The sequence below is a fragment of the Coregonus clupeaformis genome, chromosome 12 (assembly GCF_020615455.1).
Source record: "Coregonus clupeaformis isolate EN_2021a chromosome 12, ASM2061545v1, whole genome shotgun sequence".
NCBI classification, from domain to species: domain Eukaryota; kingdom Metazoa; phylum Chordata; class Actinopteri; order Salmoniformes; family Salmonidae; genus Coregonus; species Coregonus clupeaformis.
The window spans coordinates 23,869,079-23,889,849 of NC_059203.1; the positions used below are offsets into that span (position 1 = coordinate 23,869,079).

At 44.3% G+C, this 20,771-nt stretch overlaps 2 protein-coding genes across 4 annotated transcripts in view; both read right to left on the reverse strand.

Moving 5' to 3' along the window:
- Nucleotides 1-3,779: 3,779 nt before the first annotated feature.
- On the reverse strand, nt 3,780-15,394 carry LOC121578014 (solute carrier family 41 member 1). The gene is made up of 10 exons (XM_041892052.2): nt 14,759-15,394; nt 12,881-12,988; nt 12,597-12,668; nt 10,802-10,946; nt 10,141-10,287; nt 9,058-9,202; nt 8,639-8,718; nt 6,023-6,157; nt 5,095-5,243; nt 3,780-4,163 (listed from the first exon to the last, which is right to left on the reverse strand). Exons 1-10 carry the CDS (start codon nt 14,951-14,953, stop codon nt 3,981-3,983), a joined length of 1,359 nt encoding a protein of 452 aa, XP_041747986.1. The 5' UTR covers nt 14,954-15,394; the 3' UTR covers nt 3,780-3,980.
- Nucleotides 15,395-18,944: 3,550 nt separating this feature from the next.
- LOC121578012 (cytosolic 10-formyltetrahydrofolate dehydrogenase) overlaps nt 18,945-20,771 on the reverse strand; it is a 34,847-nt gene continuing 33,020 nt past the window's right edge. For all 3 annotated transcript variants that reach the window (XM_045223761.1, XM_045223759.1, XM_045223760.1), the window contains 2 exons: nt 20,261-20,460; nt 18,945-19,432 (listed from right to left, as the gene is read on the reverse strand). In XM_045223761.1, the coding sequence (XP_045079696.1) occupies nt 19,377-19,432; nt 20,261-20,460 (256 nt within the window). In that variant the 3' untranslated portion in view covers nt 18,945-19,376. The remainder of the gene's footprint in view (nt 19,433-20,260; nt 20,461-20,771) is intronic.

A 20,771-nucleotide genomic window follows, 5' to 3' on the forward strand; every position in this document is an offset into this window, starting at 1 on the left:
TTTGTGTGTCTGTGTCTGGAATGCTGGCGTAGCAGTCAACACAAAGGGTAAGAATCCAGCTGTGCAATACGTTGAATTTATGAAATATTGAGGTCAAATCATGCGGTTTTATAGGTCCTGTGAACGACGGTATGAGAAAAGAGCACTTTCACTGCACTCAAAACAGAGTTGTGTCCAATTTTATATGCAAGATTAACTATCATGGTAGGCAATAGTATTATCAGTCTTGATGTCAATACTTTTCACATTATGCTAGTACCAACAGTGACCCTCCTGGAGGCTTGGAGCCCTGTCTGATAAAGTGTACCTAAGACAAGGCCCCAATATGGGGCTGAAAGGGATAGTTCAGTGACATTACATTTGTTGTCAGTGGCTAGTTTAACAAAACCAAAAGTATGGAATGCAGTCAGTCACTCCTTGTCCATAAACCGCTTTCAAGGTAAAGAAACAAATATCGTAATATGTAATTTTGTCAAACTATCCCTTTAAGCAAAGGTCTAGCCATTTGTCACAGGCTTCACTCAATCTGGATACCTGTCATGTTCTCTGACACAAGGTCAACACGGCACTTCTACAGTATGTGCTCCACAGCTGAGACACGAACCTTGACCCCGACACGGTTCTATCCCTACAGCGCCAGCATCGCTTTATGAAATCTGTGTGGATGAAGCTGACGTTTTACCGTGTGTGTGTGCAAAACAACTGTTGGGGTGTTCAGCACAAGTATTTATGTCCCACATTCTGTAGCAGAAGGTATTTATGTCCCCCGTAGCAGCATAGGTATTTATGCCCCCTCCTTCCTCCCTCCCTAGCAGAAGTGGAATGGAAGGTGATTTTTAGATCAGTGATTCTGCGCCGCGCCCCACTTAGAGCTGAGATTGTCTAGTAGTTATTTCCCATCATGCACTGTGTGCCGTGGTGTTGAAATGCAGGGTTGCCACGTGTGTTTGAATGTTGCTGGTGGTGAGGTCACATTTTATTGATCTGTTTTGTAAAATCACATGACATGCATTGATTGTACTGTAAGATATGTGGGGTCATAAAAGACCGGCATTGTATGTGAATGGTTTTATTCCAACAATGGAACACATTCATACAAATCGGGTTACTAAAACCACTTGCTCTCTAGGTATAATCTGACTATTGTAAACACAGTAGCATACATATTAAGTCATGTGTCCTATACAATTGAAAATATGATTCTAACAATTGACATCTTTGGTGTAAGTTATGTTTGTGTAATTGCAGAGCAGCAAAGATGATTTGCCTGTTTTTAAAAGTGTATATTAATTGACTTAAAAGGCCCCATTTATTTGAAGAGATAAGCATAACACTTTATGCACAAACAAAATTACAACAAAATGTGGGCAACAGTGGTACACTATGTGTTAGATACATTGATACAAACATTCACTTTCAAAGTAATTCACTGCAGCAGACTAATTGTCGATTTAAGCAACATTGCTGATGTCATTACTTGACTAATAATAAGAAAACAAATACAGCACACGACTCCTGTAGTTTGTACAGTAATGGTTTGAAGGCACAAATTAAAATAGCAGTGGTCGATCATTGAAATTGTGACACTGGATTAACCCCATTTCATCTATTGGTTTATAGTGTGTATATCCCGTGAGTGCAGTAGTACATTAGTGACTAAACTCACAAGTGAAACCATTTTTGAGCATGAGGATAAATGTATAGACAGTCAACAAACAAACAAGCGCAGATAATACTATTGCTTCAGTACAGTGCATTTGCCATTTTACCATTAAAGCATTTACAGACATCAGAGGACTTCAACAGGTACTGGAGCTTCTATGTGGTTCTTGAAAGCCTGTTGAGCTACAGTATACAGGTAGTCCCTTAGCAGCATTCATTTATTAAGCCCTGTTTATACCTGGTTCTAACATGCAGCCTTTTCCCTGATGTTGTCCACATTCTGATTGTGGCCAAATTGTGATCAGATCTTATAAGTGTAAACGGAGAAAATGAGGATGAAGGATGCATGTTAACTGCAGATATAAACAGGGCTTCTGTGGAGCCTAGAGACGGTATGTGAAGTGAAGGTTGGTGGTTGTCGGAAGGCCTGTGAAACTACAGTGTGTACGCCACGTTGTTGAATGTTAACTTCAGTCGCACTAGACATGGTGCGCCGGTATAGATGGACACTGAAATCCAGATTATATATATATCTCACTCTCACTCACAGTGGTACAGTGGGGAAAAAAGTATTTAGTCAGCCACCAATTGTGCAAGTTCTCCCACTTAAAAAGATGAGAGAGGCCTGTAATTTTCATCATAGGTACACGTCAACTATGACAGACAAAATGAGAAAAAAAAATCCTGAAAATCACATTGTAGGATTTTTAATGAATTTATTTGCAAATTATGGTGGAAAATAAGTATTTGGTCAATAACAAAAGTTTCTCAATACTTTGTTATATACCCTTTGTTGGCAATGACACAGGTCAAATGTTTTCTGTAAGTCTTCACAAGGTTTTCACACACTGTTGCTGGTATTTTGGCCCATTCCTCCATGTAAATCTCCTCTAGAGCAGTGATGTTTTGGGGCTGTCGCTGGGCAACACGGACTTTCAACTCCCTCCAAAGATTTTCTATGGGGTTGAGATCTGGAGACTGGCTAGGCCACTCCAGGACCTTGAAATTCTTCTTACGAAGCCACTCCTTCGTTGCCCGGGCGGTGTGTTTGGGATCATTGTCATGCTGAAAGACCCAGCCACGTTTCATCTTCAATGCCCTTGCTGATGGAAGGAGGTTTTCACTCAAAATCTCACGATACATGGCCCCATTCATTCTTTCCTTTACACGGATCAGTCGTCCTGGTCCCTTTGCAGAAAAACAGCCCCAAAGCATGATGTTTCCACCCCCATGCTTCACAGTAGGTATGGTGTTCTTTGGATGCAACTCAGCATTCTTTGTCCTCCAAACACGACGAGTTGAGTTTTTACCAAAAAGTAATATTTTGGTTTCATCTGACCATATGACATTCTCCCAATCCTCTTCTGGATCATCTAAATGCACTCTAGCAAACTTCAGACGGGCCTGGACATGTACTGGCTTAAGCAGGGGGACACGTCTGGCACTGCAGGATTTGAGTCCCTGGCGGCGTAGTGTGTTACTGATGGTAGGCTTTGTTACTTTGGTCCCAGCTCTCTGCAGGTCATTCACTAGGTCCCCCCGTGTGGTTCTGGGATTTTTGCTCACCGTTCTTGTGATCATTTTGACCCCACGGGGTGTGATCTTGCGTAGAGCCCCAGATCGAGGGAGATTATCAGTGGTCTTGTATGTCTTCCATTTCCTAATAATTGCTCCCACAGTTGATTTCTTCAAACCAAGCTGCTTACCTATTGCAGATTCAGTCTTCCCAGCCTGGTGAAGGTCTACAATTTTGTTTCTGGTGTCCTTTGACAGCTCTTTGGTCTTGGCCATAGTGGAGTTTGGAGTGTGACTGTTTGAGGTTGTGAACAGGTGCCTTTTATACTGATAACAAGTTCAAACAGGTGCCATTAATACAGGTAACGAGTGGAGGACAGAGGAGCCTCTTAAAGAAGAAGTTACAGGTCTGTGAGAGCCAGAAATCTTGCTTGTTTGTAGGTGACCAAATACTTATTTTCCACCATAATTTGCAAATAAATTCATAAAAAATCCTACAATGTGATTTTTCTCATTTTGTCTGTCATAGTTGACGTGTACCTATGATGAAAATTACAGGCCTCTCTCATCTTTTTAAGTGGGAGAACTTGCACAATTGGTGGCTGACTAAATACATTTTTCCCCACTGTATATGACCTGAACAGAGCTCCTTATGGGTGAAAATAACCACTTATAATACGTCTCAATAAGTGACATATAACTACAATAGTTAAATGTCACTATTTTCACATATTGAAATGAGACCATGTTGGACAGAAATAGGCTGATGGATTAGGGACCAAGAGAGCATGCCCTTCCTTCTCTTAGACCCCCTTCGTCCCAGAGGAAGTGGCCAATAGAACGGCCCTGAAGCTCAGGGCCAGGAAGCCGGTCCCCAACAGATCCCCCAGAGCCGTGAGGTACGGGATGGAGTAGTTGTCCGGGTCCAGCCCCTGCCGCCACATCCAGCACACCATCAGGTCAGCCACGTACAGCAGAATCACAACCTGTGAATCAGTCGACAGCACGATAAGTAACCCACTAGTGCAGGTAACTGAGGGAAGTTGGACAGTGCAGAAGCTGTAATAAAATGTCCTTTCACCCTGTGTAAGATGTATACGTCATGTTCAATAACTCCTCCTTTATACTGTCTAGTAACATTCCATTAGTGTGTAGATTACTACCACATTGTAAAAATAAGTTGAGGTAATGTGAACAATAAACATTAAGGGCAAAAATGTATACATGGTTCACACTGCTAGTATACATTTATTTTTCATTTTCAAGTATCTACAAAGTTGCTAATGACACCACAGGTCATATCAACTCTACTGAAAAATATTGTTTCATCTGATAAGTAGCAGGACTAAAACACTGGGCTGGTGTTCTACAGACGTATCAGTCTATTGGTCTGCATTTTTCAGCGATGTGTGGTTTGAATTACAGCGCTGGAGTTTGACAAGAGGGCTGAAAACAGTCGATATTTTATTAACATTTCTACTAAGGCCGTTGTTTATATCGGCAACGTGATAAGGTCGTCCAAATGGCTCTCGTAGTGTAAAACTATGATTTACTCGACCCAAACCCTCAATGTGTGAGATCCAAACAAAAGAGAGGCATAGTGAAAAGGAACATCCATCCATGAAATTTACATGAACTTTCACTTCATTTTTCACAAGGTTCACAGGTTTATGGCAATACAGACTTCCTACTTTCTTTTTGCAGTGTGCCACTATGGAATAACTAGGTTAAATGAAATTCTATAGAATAAAATACTATAGCATAGAAGTGTCAAACTCATTTTTCCCCAGGAGCCACATTCGGTCTTCACCGAGGTCAATAATTTTTTACAAATTAATGTTTCACTATTTGTCACCTTTTACAGTAGTAGCGGTACAGAGTGACATGTCTGTGGTACATATACATTTGACCTCTGACCTGTAGCAGGGCGGCACACAGGTAAAGGCAGACAAAGGCAGGCGTGAGGGCGCCATGGCCGCCATTCAGTAAGTGGATGGTGTAGAGGAAGAACAGGTGACCCGGAACCACCAGGAAGACCAGAACCCTCGCTGACTTGGAGTTGACCCCTGTTGATGTAAACAGGAGACTTAGAGGACATCTTAACACTAAGTAAGTCGAAAATAAGCTTCCAAAAGTGAACCACCCTTTTAATGTCTAGGAGGAAAAGTACAAGAGAGGGCAGGGTAATGTCGACTGGCGACTCCAAGGGTTAGTAATATTATGTGTAGATGTGTGCAGTGTTCATTTGACCCCTCTGCTTGTTTTTGTTTCTTTTAAGTTTGTTTGACTGGTTAGCTGAGGAGCTGAAGGTCAGGCAGGGGTCAGGGCAGTGTTGTGAAGAACAGGCAAGGGTCAGGGCAGTGTTGTGAAAGTCAGGCAAAGACAGTGTTGTGAGCTGAAGGTCAGGCAAGGGTCAGGGCAGTGTTGTGAGCTGAAGGTCAGGCAAGGGTCAGGGCAGTGTTGTGAGTTGAAGGTCAGGCAAGGGTCAGGGCAGTGTTGTGAGCTGAAGGTCAGGCAAGGGTCAGGGCAGTGTTGTAAGCTGAAGGTCAGGCAAGGGTCAGGGCAGTGTTGTGAAGAACAGGCAAGGGTCAGGGCAGTGTTGTGAAGGTCAGGCAAAGACAGTGTTGTGAGCTGAAGGTCAGGCAAGGGTCAGGGCAGTGTTGTGAAGTTCAGGCAAAGACAGTGTTGTGAGCTGAAGGTCAGGCAGGGGTCAGGGCAGTGTTGTGAGCTGAAGTTCAGGCAGGGGTCAGGGCAGTGTTGTGAGCTGAAGTTCAGGCAAGGGCAGTGTTGTGTCATCTTGTGTGTTTGTGTGCGTTTGAAGTTTAAGTGTGTTTTGACTGCTGACCTGAGGAGCAGAAGGTCAGGCAGGGGCCATGCCAGTGTTGTGTCATCTGGAAGGGCAGGGTCCCCGGCATACTCCAGTAGTGTAGGTAGGTGGAGATGCGGCTGGCCTGGATGGCTACCAGGTTACCTCCCACACCTGGTTGAAGGGAAGGAGCCGAACAATTGTTGAAATACCAGTAGGCATTTTTATAATCTTATTTTGTTGAAATTGTCTGTTGGTCCTCTGTAGCTCAGTTGGTAGAGCATGGTGCTTATAACACCAGGATAGTGGCTTTCTTTCCCGGGACCACCCATATGTAAAATGTATGCACACGACTGTAAGTCACTTTGGATAAAAGCGTCTGCTATATGGAATATTATATTTATTTATATATTTAGGCTTGAGCTTTGGGTTTTGTAAATTATAGGTATTTTCAAGGTTATGATGAAGCATCTTCAAGGTAATTTTAGTTAATTCTGTTTTTCTGCAACTCTTTATAGTTGATTATGTAGGGATTATTCTGCTGTGAATGTAAGGGCATATCTTTAAAGTGAGTTTGTGCACAGAGATAGCATGATCTTGTGTCCATTATTGGATGGAGGGAGAGCGAGAGGTAGAGAGGGACAGAAAGATTGATAGGCAGAAGGAAAGAGGGAAGAAGAGAGAACAACATTGAAAGGGAAGCAGAGGGAGAAAGTTAGGAGAAGAATAAACAAGGAGGGAGGGAAAAGAGAGCGTGCGTAAGAGAGAGAAAGAGAGAGAGAAAAACACAAATGAATGGCAATGCAAATGTACTTCCTGTCTTGAAATGCCGATTAAATGCGAAAAGCTTTGCTAGCGCTAGCTGAGGCTGGCAAAGATATAGAGGAAATCCTCCAAAGCAGACAGTACATAGTTGTCATTCTAAAGAGGTTTATGTAAACCTTATTGTTAGTCTTCTCCAGCGATGGTGGCTAGCAGTGGGTAACAAACATCCCTATACTAGTCTTAGGCTGCGTTTACACAGCCAGCCCAATTCTGATCTTTTTTTCACTAATTGGTCTTTTGACCAATCAGATCAGCTCTGAAAACGATCTGATGTGAAAATATCTGATGTGATTGGTCAAAAGACCAATTAGTGGAAAAAAAAGAACTGAATTGGGATACTTAGTCAGTTGCACAACTGAATGCATTCAACTGAAATGTGTCTTCCACATTTAACCCAACCCCTCTGAATCAGACATGTGCGGGGGGGCAGCCTTAATTGATGTCATCAGCGGCCAGTTGTTGTTGGGGGTTAACTGCCTTACTCAAGGGCAGAATGGCAGATTTCTTTCACCTTGGCAGCTCAGGGATTCAAACCAGCAATCTTTCAGTTACTGGCCCAACGCTCTTAACCGCTAGGCTACCTGCCGCCCTTGGGCTGCCTGTGTAAACGCAGCCATATTTACTGGAGATGTGGGAACTTCATTACATTCCTCTTTCCCCTCTGATGTTCTGACAAGGCTGCTGAGTGGTTTGAATTAGTGTCCCTTTATTTCTTAAGTTATAAACATCTCAGGAGGCTTCATCATCCTGGCTTTCAAGACTCTTGATGCATTTATAAGTGATGTTCTTCAACAATCAATGGGTATACATTTCAGTAGGCTGCTGAGGGGAGTACAGCTCATAAGAATGTCTGGAACGGAGCAAATGGAATGGCATTAAATAAATGGAAACCATGTGTTAGATGTATTTTATACCATCCCACTATTCCGCTCCAGCCATTACCACGAGCCCATCTTCCCCAATTAAGGTGCCACCAACCTCCCGGGGTATATATATCACTCATTTAAATTATTTAAAAATGGCTGGAAATCACAGACTAGTCCCCTCAAACTCAACTCTGGACCTTTTTTCATTGTTCCCCTCTAATCAGGGACTGATTTAGACCTGGGACACCAGGTGGGTGCAATTAATGATCAGGTAGAACAGAAACCCAACAGGCTCCTCTTAGGGTAAAAGTTCAATACCCCTGGACTAGGCCTTTAGTAACGTGTCACTGATGCAACATGTTTGGAGTCGACTTATGAAATTAATTTTGATGCCATTTAAAAACTTTCAAATGACATTAATTACATGAAGCCACTGTGCTATTGTAAACAGTCACACAAGTTATTGTAATTTACTGTCATACTTCAAAGACTGTTTAAATGTAACAGGACAAGATAACCACGCCTGTCTATTATTTTGTCAAACATGCCATCTATCTTTCCACCAAGACAACCAGATGTTGTCTTCTACAGAAAGGAGTACCAGATTTTACATTTAAGCTGACATCATGTTACAGTAGTGGACAGGCTAGGGATGAGAGGAACTTAATGCTCTTTTCATAACCACTTGAGACTAATAAAGCTATGGCTTCTCGACTCGTACCCATGTCCAAATGAGATTTCATGGTGGTTTTACAAGAGATATATTTAGCAATGGTAAGCAGCATTGGGGTACCCCTGTTTGTAGTTTTGTCCATTCAGCTGTTTCTCAGGTGGCTTCTTGAGGATATTTGTTAGTAAGGAGGAAGTAAGAACTCTTCAACATTTAAATAATATTGAGACAAAACTGAAATCTGAGCATTGAACTACACTCTTTGATCTGAGGAGTTAGGTTCGGTCCACTCACCGTTGATTACGGGGGTGAACACCGCCATGCCCTCAAAGTTCGGGTCGCTCACGGTCCTATCCAGTATCAGGCCCCCGATACTGTGGTTTACAAGGATACAATGGGACACAAACGTCACATAACATGTTCAAAGCTGTAGATTGTCTAAGGGGCATGTGATAAGTTCCACTATTTGTGTCCTCTCCATCTGCATTGATCTGAAAGGAGGATAGGTGAAAGTGATATGGTGCATGGAAGCCTGCTGAGCAGTAGCTGGCACCAGTCCAGTTCTGTCAAATCAGTTTGGATAAAGGTGACAAAAGGCCTTCAAGTTGCACTCTTAACTGTAAGTCAATATACTGCATATTTGTTTCTTCGAAATCTAGTTGGAAGCTCATGGATTGAACATTGATAGAATGTTGATAGCCCCAGGCCTTTACCTGCTGATGGACATGGCCACGATGACGGGCTGCCACCCAGACCTCAGCACCTCTCTGATTGGAGGAGAGCGCCGGGCGATGACCACCCACAGCGGAATGAGAACCAGGAAGAAGCCACACACCAGAGCAGGCAGGTACCACATCTCTGGAAGTCAGGAAAGGTAGGGAGTGTGTGTGAGAAAGTGGACACATTCCACATACACGTTTTCTATGCAGGTAGAAAAAATGTGTTACAACTGCAAGACATACTGTATATCACTGTGTTGTACTGTGTTGGACATTTATTAAGCAGACCTGAAATAACTGGTAGTGAAAGAGACTGTGCTTCCCTCTACCTATGACACAATTGAATTTTCTATGAATGTTCTTTCGAGATTTGAGGATATTTCATTTGGAAACTAATTAGATTTTTTGACTACAAAGGTCAATAAGATTTTTTAATGCCTGGAAAGAAAATGTAATGTAAAATGAAATGAAATAACGGTGAAGTTATGTAATCTATCTTGTTGGTGCTCATATTCTAGTCCAGTTGGAAATAATGAGAGATTAGTTTCAAACCAACCCCTTCTACAGATTCTCTACCCTTCTCGTCAAAGAGTGCTTCATGGATTTAAATGGAACAGATTGGTGTAAGCCCATACACACACCAATCCAAAACTTTTAAATCCATGAGGGGAGTGAACAAGTGGCCATTTTGGGGAGAAGTGTAGGGAATCAGAACCTAGGCATAATGAAAATAGCTCCACCAAGGCTTTACTCAATATTGCATCCAGTCCTAGGAATCATCAAGATGTGCCTAGACAGTGGTAGGGGTTAAGGTTCAGATAACATTTGGACCTATTAGACTTCAAACATCCTTTCGTACTTGTACAGTTTTTTCGACAGGACAGGAAGTCAAGGGGACAGACAATGACGGGGACAGACAATGACGGGTAGGAAGGGGACAGACAATGACGGGTAGGAAGGGGACAGACAGTGACGGGTAGGAAGGGGACAGACAGCGGCTGTGTGGTCTAGGAGTCGAGTGTTACCGCTCGACCAGACTCCGGCACATTCCATTTATTCTGCGGTGAGTGTTCTGACCTTTAAACCGGAAGAGGAAGCTGCTGACCCCAGCCAGCAGAGAGAGGGTGATGAGGTCACCCAGGCTGGCAGCGATGGGCGTAGCCACGTTGTCAGGATTGATTCCCACCTTCCTGGAGCCAATGATCACTCCCACCATCACCAGGCCTACAGACACAGAGTGGACACACATACGATAGTCGACTTTAAATCTAGAATCATCTCATTGTAGATACATTTGTTGGATAAAAACCATATTGTCAAAAACAAAACTCAGGAATCCATAATAAATGGCAAAAATGCCCCAATTTAAAACATTCTTTGACATGCCCACTGATATTGCCATTTTAGTTTTGTACTCTTGGGCCATTTCAATAGATCTCTTTCAATATCTGATTTAGTTATGCTAAGAAACACTAACTTAATTAACATCTTAACGATGGAAGTGACACTACCTAACACTATTTACATTTGAGTCATTTAGCCGACACTCTTATCCAGAGCGACTTACAGTAGTGAGTGCATACATTTCACACTTTTCCCCCCTCCTCCATACTGGTCCCCCGTGGGAATCGAACCCACAACCCTGGCATTGCATGCGCCATGCTCTACAAATGAGCCACATGGGACTATCACTGGCTAGTGGCATGACAGCTATTATGGTTTTGTCTGGTTGACTTACCCAAGGACAGGGCAGCTACAAAGGCTGTGGTGACGCTGCTGGCACATAAAACAGCAGCCTGCAGCAGGTCTACATGACCCCTGGTCAATGCGCCCAACCCCACTGCAGCTACTGCAGCCAGGAAACCCACCACTGTGGCCTGGACCTATAGAGGGAGGGAGAGGGAGTAGGGGGAGGGAGAGGGAGCAGGGGGAGAGAGGGAGCAGGAGGAGAGAGGGAGCAGAGCCAGAGGGAGCAGGTAGAGAGATGTAGAGGGAGGGAGATGTAGGGGGAGGGAGATGTAGGGGGAGGGAGATGTAGGGGGAGGGAGATGTAGAGAGAGGGAGATGTAGGGGGGAGGGAGATGTAGAGGGAGGGAGATGTAGAGGGAGGGAGATGTAGGGGGAGGGAGATGTAGAGGGAGGGAGATGTAGAGGGAGGGAGATGTAGGGGGAGGGAGATGTAGGGGGGAGGGAGATGTAGGGGGAGGGAGATGTAGAGGGAGGGAGATGTAGGGGGAGGGAGATGTAGAGGGAGGGAGATGTAGAGGGAGGGAGATGTAGGGGGAGGGAGATGTAGGGGGGAGGGAGATGTAGGGGGAGGGAGATGTAGAGGGAGGGAGATGTAGGGGGAGGGAGATGTAGAGGGAGGGAGATGTAGAGGGAGGGAGATGTAGGGGGAGGGAGATGTAGAGGGAGGGAGATGTAGAGGGAGGGAGATGTAGGGGGAGGGATATGTAGGGGGAGGGAGTGTAGGGGGAGGGAGTGTAGGGGGAGGGAGATGTAGAGGGAGGGAGATGTAGAGGGAGGGAGATGTAGAGGGAGGGAGATGTAGGGGGAGGAGATGTAGGGGGAGGGAGATGTAGAGGGAGGGAGATGTAGGGGGGAGGGAGATGTAGAGGGAGGGAGATGTAGAGGGAGGGAGGTGTAGAGGGAGGGAGATGTAGAGGGAGGGAGATGTAGAGGGAGGGAGATGTAGGGGGAGGGATATGTAGGGGGAGGGAGTGTAGGGGGAGGGAGTGTAGGGGGAGGGAGATGTAGGGGGAGGGAGATGTAGAGGGAGGGAGATGTAGAGGGAGGGAGATGTAGAGGGAGGAGATGTAGGGGGGAGGGAGATGTAGAGGGAGGGAGATGTAGAGGGAGGGAGATGTAGGGGGAGGGAGATGTAGAGGGAGGGAGATGTAGAGGGAGGGAGATGTAGAGGAGGGAGATGTAGGGGGAGGGAGATGTAGAGGAGGGAGATGTAGAGGGAGGGAGATGTAGGGGGAGGGATATGTAGGGGGAGGGAGTGTAGGGGGAGGGAGTGTAGGGGGAGGGAGATGTAGAGGGAGGGAGATGTAGAGGGAGGGAGATGTAGAGGGAGGGAGATGTAGAGGGAGGGAGATGTAGAGGGGAGGGAGATGTAGAGGGAGGGAGATGTAGGGGGAGGAGATGTAGGGGGGAGGGAGATGTAGAGGGAGGGATGTAGGGGGAGGGAGATGTAGGGGGGAGGGAGATGTAGAGGGAGGGAGATGTAGAGGGAGGGAGATGTAGAGGGAGGGAGATGTAGAGGGAGGGAGATGTAGGGGAGGGAGATGTAGAGGGAGGGAGATGTAGGGGGAGGGAGGGAGGGAGGGAGGGAGGGAGGGAGGGAGGGGCATAGCACTGAGACATGTCATTGCCTTGATACAGTGAAACCCTCTTGTGCCCTCTGTTGGATTCACAGATAAACATACTTTATAATAAAGTGTGGTTGACATTACAGGCTAGCCAAAGTGACAGTATTGGTTTGATAAAATGCCATTGGCTGTGTTTGCTGAAGGAGAGGTCAGTGTCACCTGAATGAGAGCCAGGTTGCTACACACCATCCTCCACTGCTGCTTTGGATCATCCAGCTGCCCAGTGTTCGCCTGATAGGAGCATAGACCATATATAAAGGAACGGGAGAAATATTTAACATTTAAATGGTGAGTGCATGTGCATGTGCGTGTGTGTGCGTGTGAGTTTGTATGTAAAATCACGTTTTAGTTTTAAATGTAAACATGTTGTGGCAGCGTTGTGTGTGTGTGTGTGTGTGTGTGTGTGTGCATGCATGCGTGTGTGTGTGTGTGTGTACACTTACTGCTGTAGACAGTCTGGATGCCAGTGTCATCTCCAGGTTGCCTTTCAGTCCCACCAGGGCTGGCACCAAGATAAACACCTCTGTGATCTCCTTAAACACCTCCCAATGCTGAAACATACGCAATGACCTCTTTAAACATGTCCCAGTTCTAAAACACTAATAATGATCTCCCTAAAAAGTTCCCAGGGCTGAAACGTACACAATCCCTCCCAACACTGCCAGCCTGGTTGCCAGATATAAAGTACTCATACTTTAGCCAACTGCTTGGTCGTTGTCATGCCAAAACTGAAAGGAGTTGTCTCAAGCACAAACAGATCTGTCAACCAGAATAATTCACTGTACACTGTTATTCTGTCTCTCACTGTTCAAATAAACCTACCATTAAAATTATAGACTGATCATTTCTTTGTCAGTGGGCAAACATACAAAATCAGCAGGGGATCAAATACTTTTTTCCCTCACTGTAACAGGACATGACTATTACCAGTATTACATAATTTCTTTATTCAGATTAAAACCATAATCTGTTGCTGTTGTCATCCCATTATAATCTAATAACAATCATCTGAATATTGAAATTATAGTGACACTAAAATAAGTCTTACTGTAACTTAGTGGCATACAGTAACTCTTGTTGGTTACAGGTGAATGTTTTGAATCCAACCAGTGTTCAAGGTTGATGTATTTCTTTTTTTCTGCACATGTTTTCATTTCCAATTCAAAAGGAACAATATCCCTGAGCTTTCAAGGCTGACTTCAGTCAAAGTGACTACCCAACCCACCGACCTATTCCATTATTCAGGGGTCAGTCACGCCATGCGACTGCTGGGATCTTTCCAAAAGGTGAACCAGGGAAAGAGCTATTTTGCTGCTCCATTCTTATTTTCCTATATGTCATTTGTGCTCCTCTACTATCTATACACTATGCCTATCTGCATGTCTTATAGAATACACTTTGAAGGGCAAGCTACTGTCCTTATCAGTCAAGTGGGTCATCCATCTACAAAATGTTCCACAGAGTATAGCCACAAGTTAGCCTGAGTCCCAGTTCTATTTGTGCTGTCTTGCCAACTCCTATCGAAAATGACATAGGAGTTTGCAAGACAGCACAAGCAGATCTGGGACTCGGGCTAAGCCTCAAGTGCATGATCTATTAGATATTGACACACATTTCAATTGGCTGCAGCACTCTCGTGTCGTGGATGCTCTTTCTAGCTGTCATTTACAGCCACTGTCAAGGGTATTCTGACTGCCCTTTGAAACGGCTTTGAAGTCCCCAGATAGATCCTGTCGTCTGTTTATCAGTCTCTCCTATAATTTTCCATACGATGCATCTCAAAGCACCTCCTACATTTAAATAGGCCTCTGTATCATTTCATGCTACATTTCCCACAGTTCTCAATGCTTTCTTGATAGTTTCTTCTTACATTTTCCATAGCAAACAGCTCGGCTCCTCTCGTGACACAAGCGTCATGTTGCCAGAGATGACTAATCAGCGATCACATCCCAAATGGCACCCTAGTCCCTATATAGTACACTACTTTTGACCAGAGTCCCTGGTCAAAAGTAGTGCACTATAAAGGGAATAGGGTGCCATTTTGGACGCATCCAACGTGCCCTTTGCTAACCCTCCCAGTCCCACCACTGGTTAGTTATCTACCAGGGAATGTGGGCAATCGCTGATACAAAGCAATCTGCCAATGTAGACACCTAAACCTCTGTGGCGCCACATCTCTCTCACCTGGTTTTTGCTTAGATTGAAGGGGATTTACTCAACACATCACAACATGCCCTGATAAATACAACACACACACACACAAATGCTATATGTACTTTACAATACACACAAACAAACACACACTCAAAGTTAGCCCATACTTGAACCACATCCATGACTATGCCCGCTGCCACCATGCCCAGGCCGGCCACCAGGTAGGGCAGTAGGATCTGAACCGCGATGAGCCAGGCACTCTCAGGCAGGTAGCCATGGTGGGAGCGGGTCAGTTTACAGGTGAAGCCCCTCAGCTTCTTCCCCTGGTAGCACAGCTCCAGCTCCAAATGGGTGACCACCATGGTCTCCGCAGGTCCCAGTTACCCCATCCCCACCTGGAAAGTCACGAGTGGGGGGTTAAGGGAGTGACAGCTGCCCCGTTTCACACCAACCTCCACCACTAATGTCTCATCTATGGTATGGTCTCCTCTTTGATAGTTTAGTTTAGCGAATGGAAGTTTATTCCGAGGAGGGAAGCCTGGTTTTGACGAAAAGGGGAGAGATTCCTTCGAGTCGACAGCAGCATGTCCCCAAACGTTCTTCAACCAATCCACTGAGCTCGACGTATTTCAGAGCCTTTACAATGACAGTTTGTTTGTCCTTCTGAATGAGAATGACATTAGAATGACAGCTTGTCCTTCTGTCTTTAGCCAACGTTGCTAAGATAACACAACAAAGAAATTATGCCACTGGTTGAGGAGGCTGAAGAACGGCATGGACTGCCTTTGTCCTCTCTCGCGTGGAGGTCTCACACACTCACTCACACACACACACACACACACACACACACACACACACACACACACACACAGACAGAGACACAGAGAGAGAGATACGGGTCCTCCAGATAGGGGTGTCTGCCAGGACTCTTCTGACACTCACCCGCCGCTGACAGACAGGCACACACACTCCTCACGCTTCGCTCTTCAGTAGGCGAGCTGCCGATGGCCTCCGCTGGAAGCAGCCGGTGCGTTTGCCGCCGCCGAGCCTGAAAAACGCCCACGTCCTCTGGGACAAGGACAACCAGAAGGCTGCTAACTTTTTCTCTGCCTTCCCCAGCCGCTGCTCGTGATGCCTCTCTTCCTTCCTCTGCTCGTCCCACTGCCCTGTGTGAACGGCCTGGCTGGCCTGGAGTCCCTTCCTCATGTTGGGCCGTAGTCGTGATGTGGGGCGTTTGTTGGTGTGTCGCAGATGAGAAACGAGGTGATAATAGATGGTGACGGTCCGTGGTTCTAAGGCTCGTAAGGCGAAGGACTGCAGGGTGACATTGAGTGAGGATGATGTGTCCCGAGGCAAAGCGTTAAGAGTACCTGTCCCGCCGCTGGTAGGGGTTTCCTCTCCTGTGTGACGCAAACAGATTGGGTCGTGTTGGTGTTTCTGTGCGAGAGGGAGAGAAGGAGAGGATGCTGCTGCCGTCTGTGCGAGCAGGGCTATCAGACTGAAACGGGTCTCTCTTTTTTTTATATCTCTCTTTTTGCTCTCTTTCTATTTTCTTTCTTTCTACCTTTCTCTCTGTCTCATGATAACTATCTTGTTCCTCTATCTCCTCATCCTCAATGCCAGCACGTGTTGTACCTGACACACACACGTGGGACTAGCCTGGTCCCCTCTAATGGACATCTGTTCACCTTTCTGATTGGTGGGTCGACTGTCTCCCTCCATTTGCGTAGCATCTCCTGGATGTATGGGGTTTGGGCTCTTTCTACCTGTTAGTATTATTAGCCAGTCCCCCAAAATATTTGCCAAACACTGGAAGTGAAGTAAAAATCTATTGGTTCTTAATAATTCATGACCATGACATACATTTGAGACCTGCATGCTGTTAAGGAAAGGAGAGAGGGAACCAAACTCAGCTCTTTAATGCTCCTTGTCCAATAGCCCCCACCCCTCCACACACACTATTTTTATCTATCCCTTCCAAGGGATTAGGTATGCACAATAACACACTGACCATGACTCAGCTGAAAGGCGTCCCTGAGACGTGATGTGAACAGTCTGTTCCTCCCTGCTCCCCCCACTGACACCATGTTGGAATTCAGAAGCCCCATTTATACCTGCTTCTAACTTGCGTCCTTTGTCCTGATCTTGTCAACATTCTGATTGTCTACACCCGTCTAAAAATGTGGACACAATCAAAATACACATTGTGATCAGATCATCCCTGCCCACCTCCAGAGGTAGTCAGACACGCATTGTGTCTGGATATCTTACAAGTGTAGACAGATCTGGACAGAGAAACCATTTAAATCATCATCATTCCACTCTCTAAAATCATTGACATGTGGCATTATTGAATAGTTACATCAATAAGTGTCTTACAATAAATAAATATTACTTTCCAAGAATAGTTGTGAAATAATTTGCATAAAGGAAGGAAGGAGGAAATCTGGTCACAATGCAGACACAATGGATGGATAACAGACACATTTTAATACCATTAGTAGCAGTGGAGGCTGCTGAGGGGAGGACGGCTCATAATAACGGCTGGAAAGGAGCTAATGGAATGGCATCAAACGCATGGAACCCTTGTGTTTGATGTATTTGATACCATTCCATCTATTCCACTCCAGCCATTACCACGAGACTGTCCTCCCCAATTAAGGTGCCACCAACCTCCTGTGATGAGTAGACATTTCTGGGAATGTGGGCACAATCAGAATGTAGACAAGATCAGGACATAGGACCCATGTTAGCACCAGGTATAAACGAAGCTAGACTGTAAATTCAGGGTTTAGAGGACTATGGGACACAGTTATAATTGAGGGATTATTTGTTGCTTATACCCACAAGATAATGGCAATAAAAATACATTACTTAATTAATAATTATATTTATATGATAATGCCTGCTCTGATTAGCCTGGAAAATTTAAAAAGTTTTCCAATTGTTGACCTGAAATGCCAGAATTCCTTCCTCTATGGCCCTGTACACACACAGGTTGTACAATTAATGTACAGCGCATTTGACACAATGATTGTGGTACAACTGCTATTTTTGTGATACATGGAAAGCTTGTCGGCACATAAATGTATACACACAACCATTGTGCAGTCTCCACTATGCTTGTGTAATTATTTTTGTGAAAATAAACTATCAAAACCACTGTCAAATGTGCTCTACAACAGTTGTACAACTTGAGTGTGAACCCAGCCTATATGAGCCATATAATCCTCAGTGTGTGTGCAGTGAAAACAAAGTTTAGTCAAACTTACAAGCTATAAATGTAGAAGTCCACACTGACGTATTTATAGGAATGGCCTTTCGGGGTTTGTTGTTAGATGGCAAGTCTATGGGACTGTATATCACAGGCAAGACACCCCATTACAAACACCTTGAGTTGGATCCAGGATTGCATAACGAAATCCAAGGAAAGACTGTCTGGAACTTGCTATGCAGAGCTTGCCTTTGGACTGAGGTTGTTGTTATGAACTGTACAGACAGACGAATGTGATGCATTTGTGTATGTTATACTGTACTACCTTCTGTCGGACTGTGGTCTGTCAAAAGTTTAATGCTTTGACATATGCAAACTCTTCATTAAGATGGACAACAATGCTGAGTAAAAACACGGATAGCCGGTTTGTCATCTCCAACCTGAAACGGACTGGCCAAAGGGTAGTTCGGGCAAATACCCGAAGGGGGGAAGTGAGAGAGAAATGTAGCTGTCCACACTAACAGACCTCTGTCATCCTGTTGTGACAAGACTGACATGTTCCTTGTGAAGGCGTGCCATTGAGGTCACTATGACCCCCTCAATGTCCCAACATCTCTCTTTTGCTGTTCAGTCACAGCTCGATCACAGCTCAGTAAACGCTGCATGTCAGCTCAATCCGAAATTACCTTTTAGTTTTAACGTGGATCTTCCGCGATACAGATTGAATCCAGCCCTTAGAATCCCTTCACCCACCTGTACACCATCCAGAACCATGCCTGCAGTTATCATCCTCAGCCCAACCACAAGGTAAGGCGCCACCTCCTGTAGACAGATCCTCCTGGAGCTCTCTGTTGGACTTGTCTTTCTCCTCACTCATCTTATTATTAGTCCAGGACAGGGCAGGAGACCTCCACTGAAGATCATTCTTGGTGTGTGAGACAAACTGTCTAACACACGCAAGTATGCACAAACAAACACCCACACATTTGCTGCCAACCAGGATTCCTCCATGACCGTTTAAAAAAATGTTCTTTAAACAGCCTGCCCTCTCCCTTGGATACAGTCCACCAAATACATTTGCATTAGCAATTTAACAATTGGAATATGTAAGAGGCAAAGACCGTAGACCAGACAAGTCATATTATAAACCTTTGTGATTTTAATACTTCTGGAAAACAAGTCAAACGGTATATTTACTAACTTGTTCCAGCTGTGATATGGAAATCATTCATAAAGTTCCATTGAATTGTCATCGAGTATTGTCCATGAAACCAACCTATTGTGTAGACCATTTCAAACAGTGTTGGTAGATTTACCAGTGTCGACCAACTGCTATAACGTAACGTGAATATTTGTTATTTCTAAGAGGGGATATAATTGTATTTCTCATCCATAAAAAAAAAGAAGAAATATTAGCGGGTTAATGAAATTTCAGAAGAACAATTCTACTTCTAATTCAGTCTAGTAGGGCATGTGCATTTCTGCCTCGTCTATCATTCACATTTAGTTGAGGAATTGGCTTAATCAGAAAGTAATCTCTCTCTCTCTCTCTCTCGTTCTCTCGTGTGTGTTTAGTACTCTATAGTGACAGCCTTGGTCTTCAGGTATTCGTTAAGAGCCTCTTGTCCTGTTGGAGAAAGCCAATGACGTTGAGACCGATATAAATTTAATTTACATTCCTACAAAATACATTGCTGTGGTCTTTGGGCTTTTCACATTCTAGTAATTCTACTCCCACATGAAAAACTACTATAGTATAAATACTATATAGTATTTACTGTAGTGTTTTTGCAGACCAAAGTTAACTATAGTATAAATACTGTAGTAAAATAAGACTGTAGTATATACTATAGTAATTACTGTAGTGTTTTTGCACACTGTAGTAAACTATAATATTTTTGCAGATATTACTGTAGTATTTACTATAGTGTTTTAGTTTTATTATCTTTAACATAGAAGTGGAGGCTTTCTCCTTGAGGAAACCTACTGGAGAAATACTAAGAGTACATTTTCCATAACCTGTAGGTAGGTAAAACTGGGGTCTGAACGGCGAATTCAGAGCTTCTGCTCTTTTCTATAATGTGTAGGGAACACAATATGGTCTATACTTAGCATGTAGGTTTCTCACTTATGGGTGGCACAAATTGGGATATGGGGAGGGGAATCAGCAGGGTATATGCAAATTAAATACTGTAGTATTTACTATAGTTTAAAAAAGTGTAGTGTTTTTGCGGACTGTAGTGTTTTGCCGACATTACTGTAGTATTTACTACAGTTTTTTGGGGGGGGATAATACTGCAGTATTTACTTTAGTATTCTACAGTTTACTACAGAATTCTATAGTAAGTACTGTTGTATTCTATAGTAAACTGTAGTATTTTTCCATGTGGGCTTCTATGATTAATGTAATGTAACCTGCTTGGAAACAATATGTCACAGAATCAGCAGGTCTTACCCAGGTCTTTGCCGAAGCCGGACTGCTTGAAGCCGCCGAAGGGAGCAGCTACGTCCGTCTTGTTGTAGGTGTTGACAAAGACGGTGCCGGCGTTGAGCTTCTCGCTGACGTACAGCGCCTTGCTGATGTCACGGGTGAACACGCCTGATGCCAGGCCATACTCAGTAGCATTGGCCCTCCGCAGAACCTCGTCCACATCCCTAAGAGAGAGAGAGAGGGATGAACAGAGAGGTTGAGAATGGTCGGAGGAGAGCTAGTCATAGGAGAAATGCGCGAGATGCCGACTCTGGTATGTACACTACCGGTCAAAAGTTTTAGAACACCTACTCATTCAAGGGTTTTTCTTTATTTTTACTATTTTCTACATTGTAGGATAATAGTGAAGACACCAAAACTATGAAATAACACATATGGAATCATGTAGTAACCAAAAAAGTGTTAAACAAATCAAAATATATTTTATATTTGAGATTCTTCAAATAGCCACCCTTTGCCTTGATGACAGCTTTGC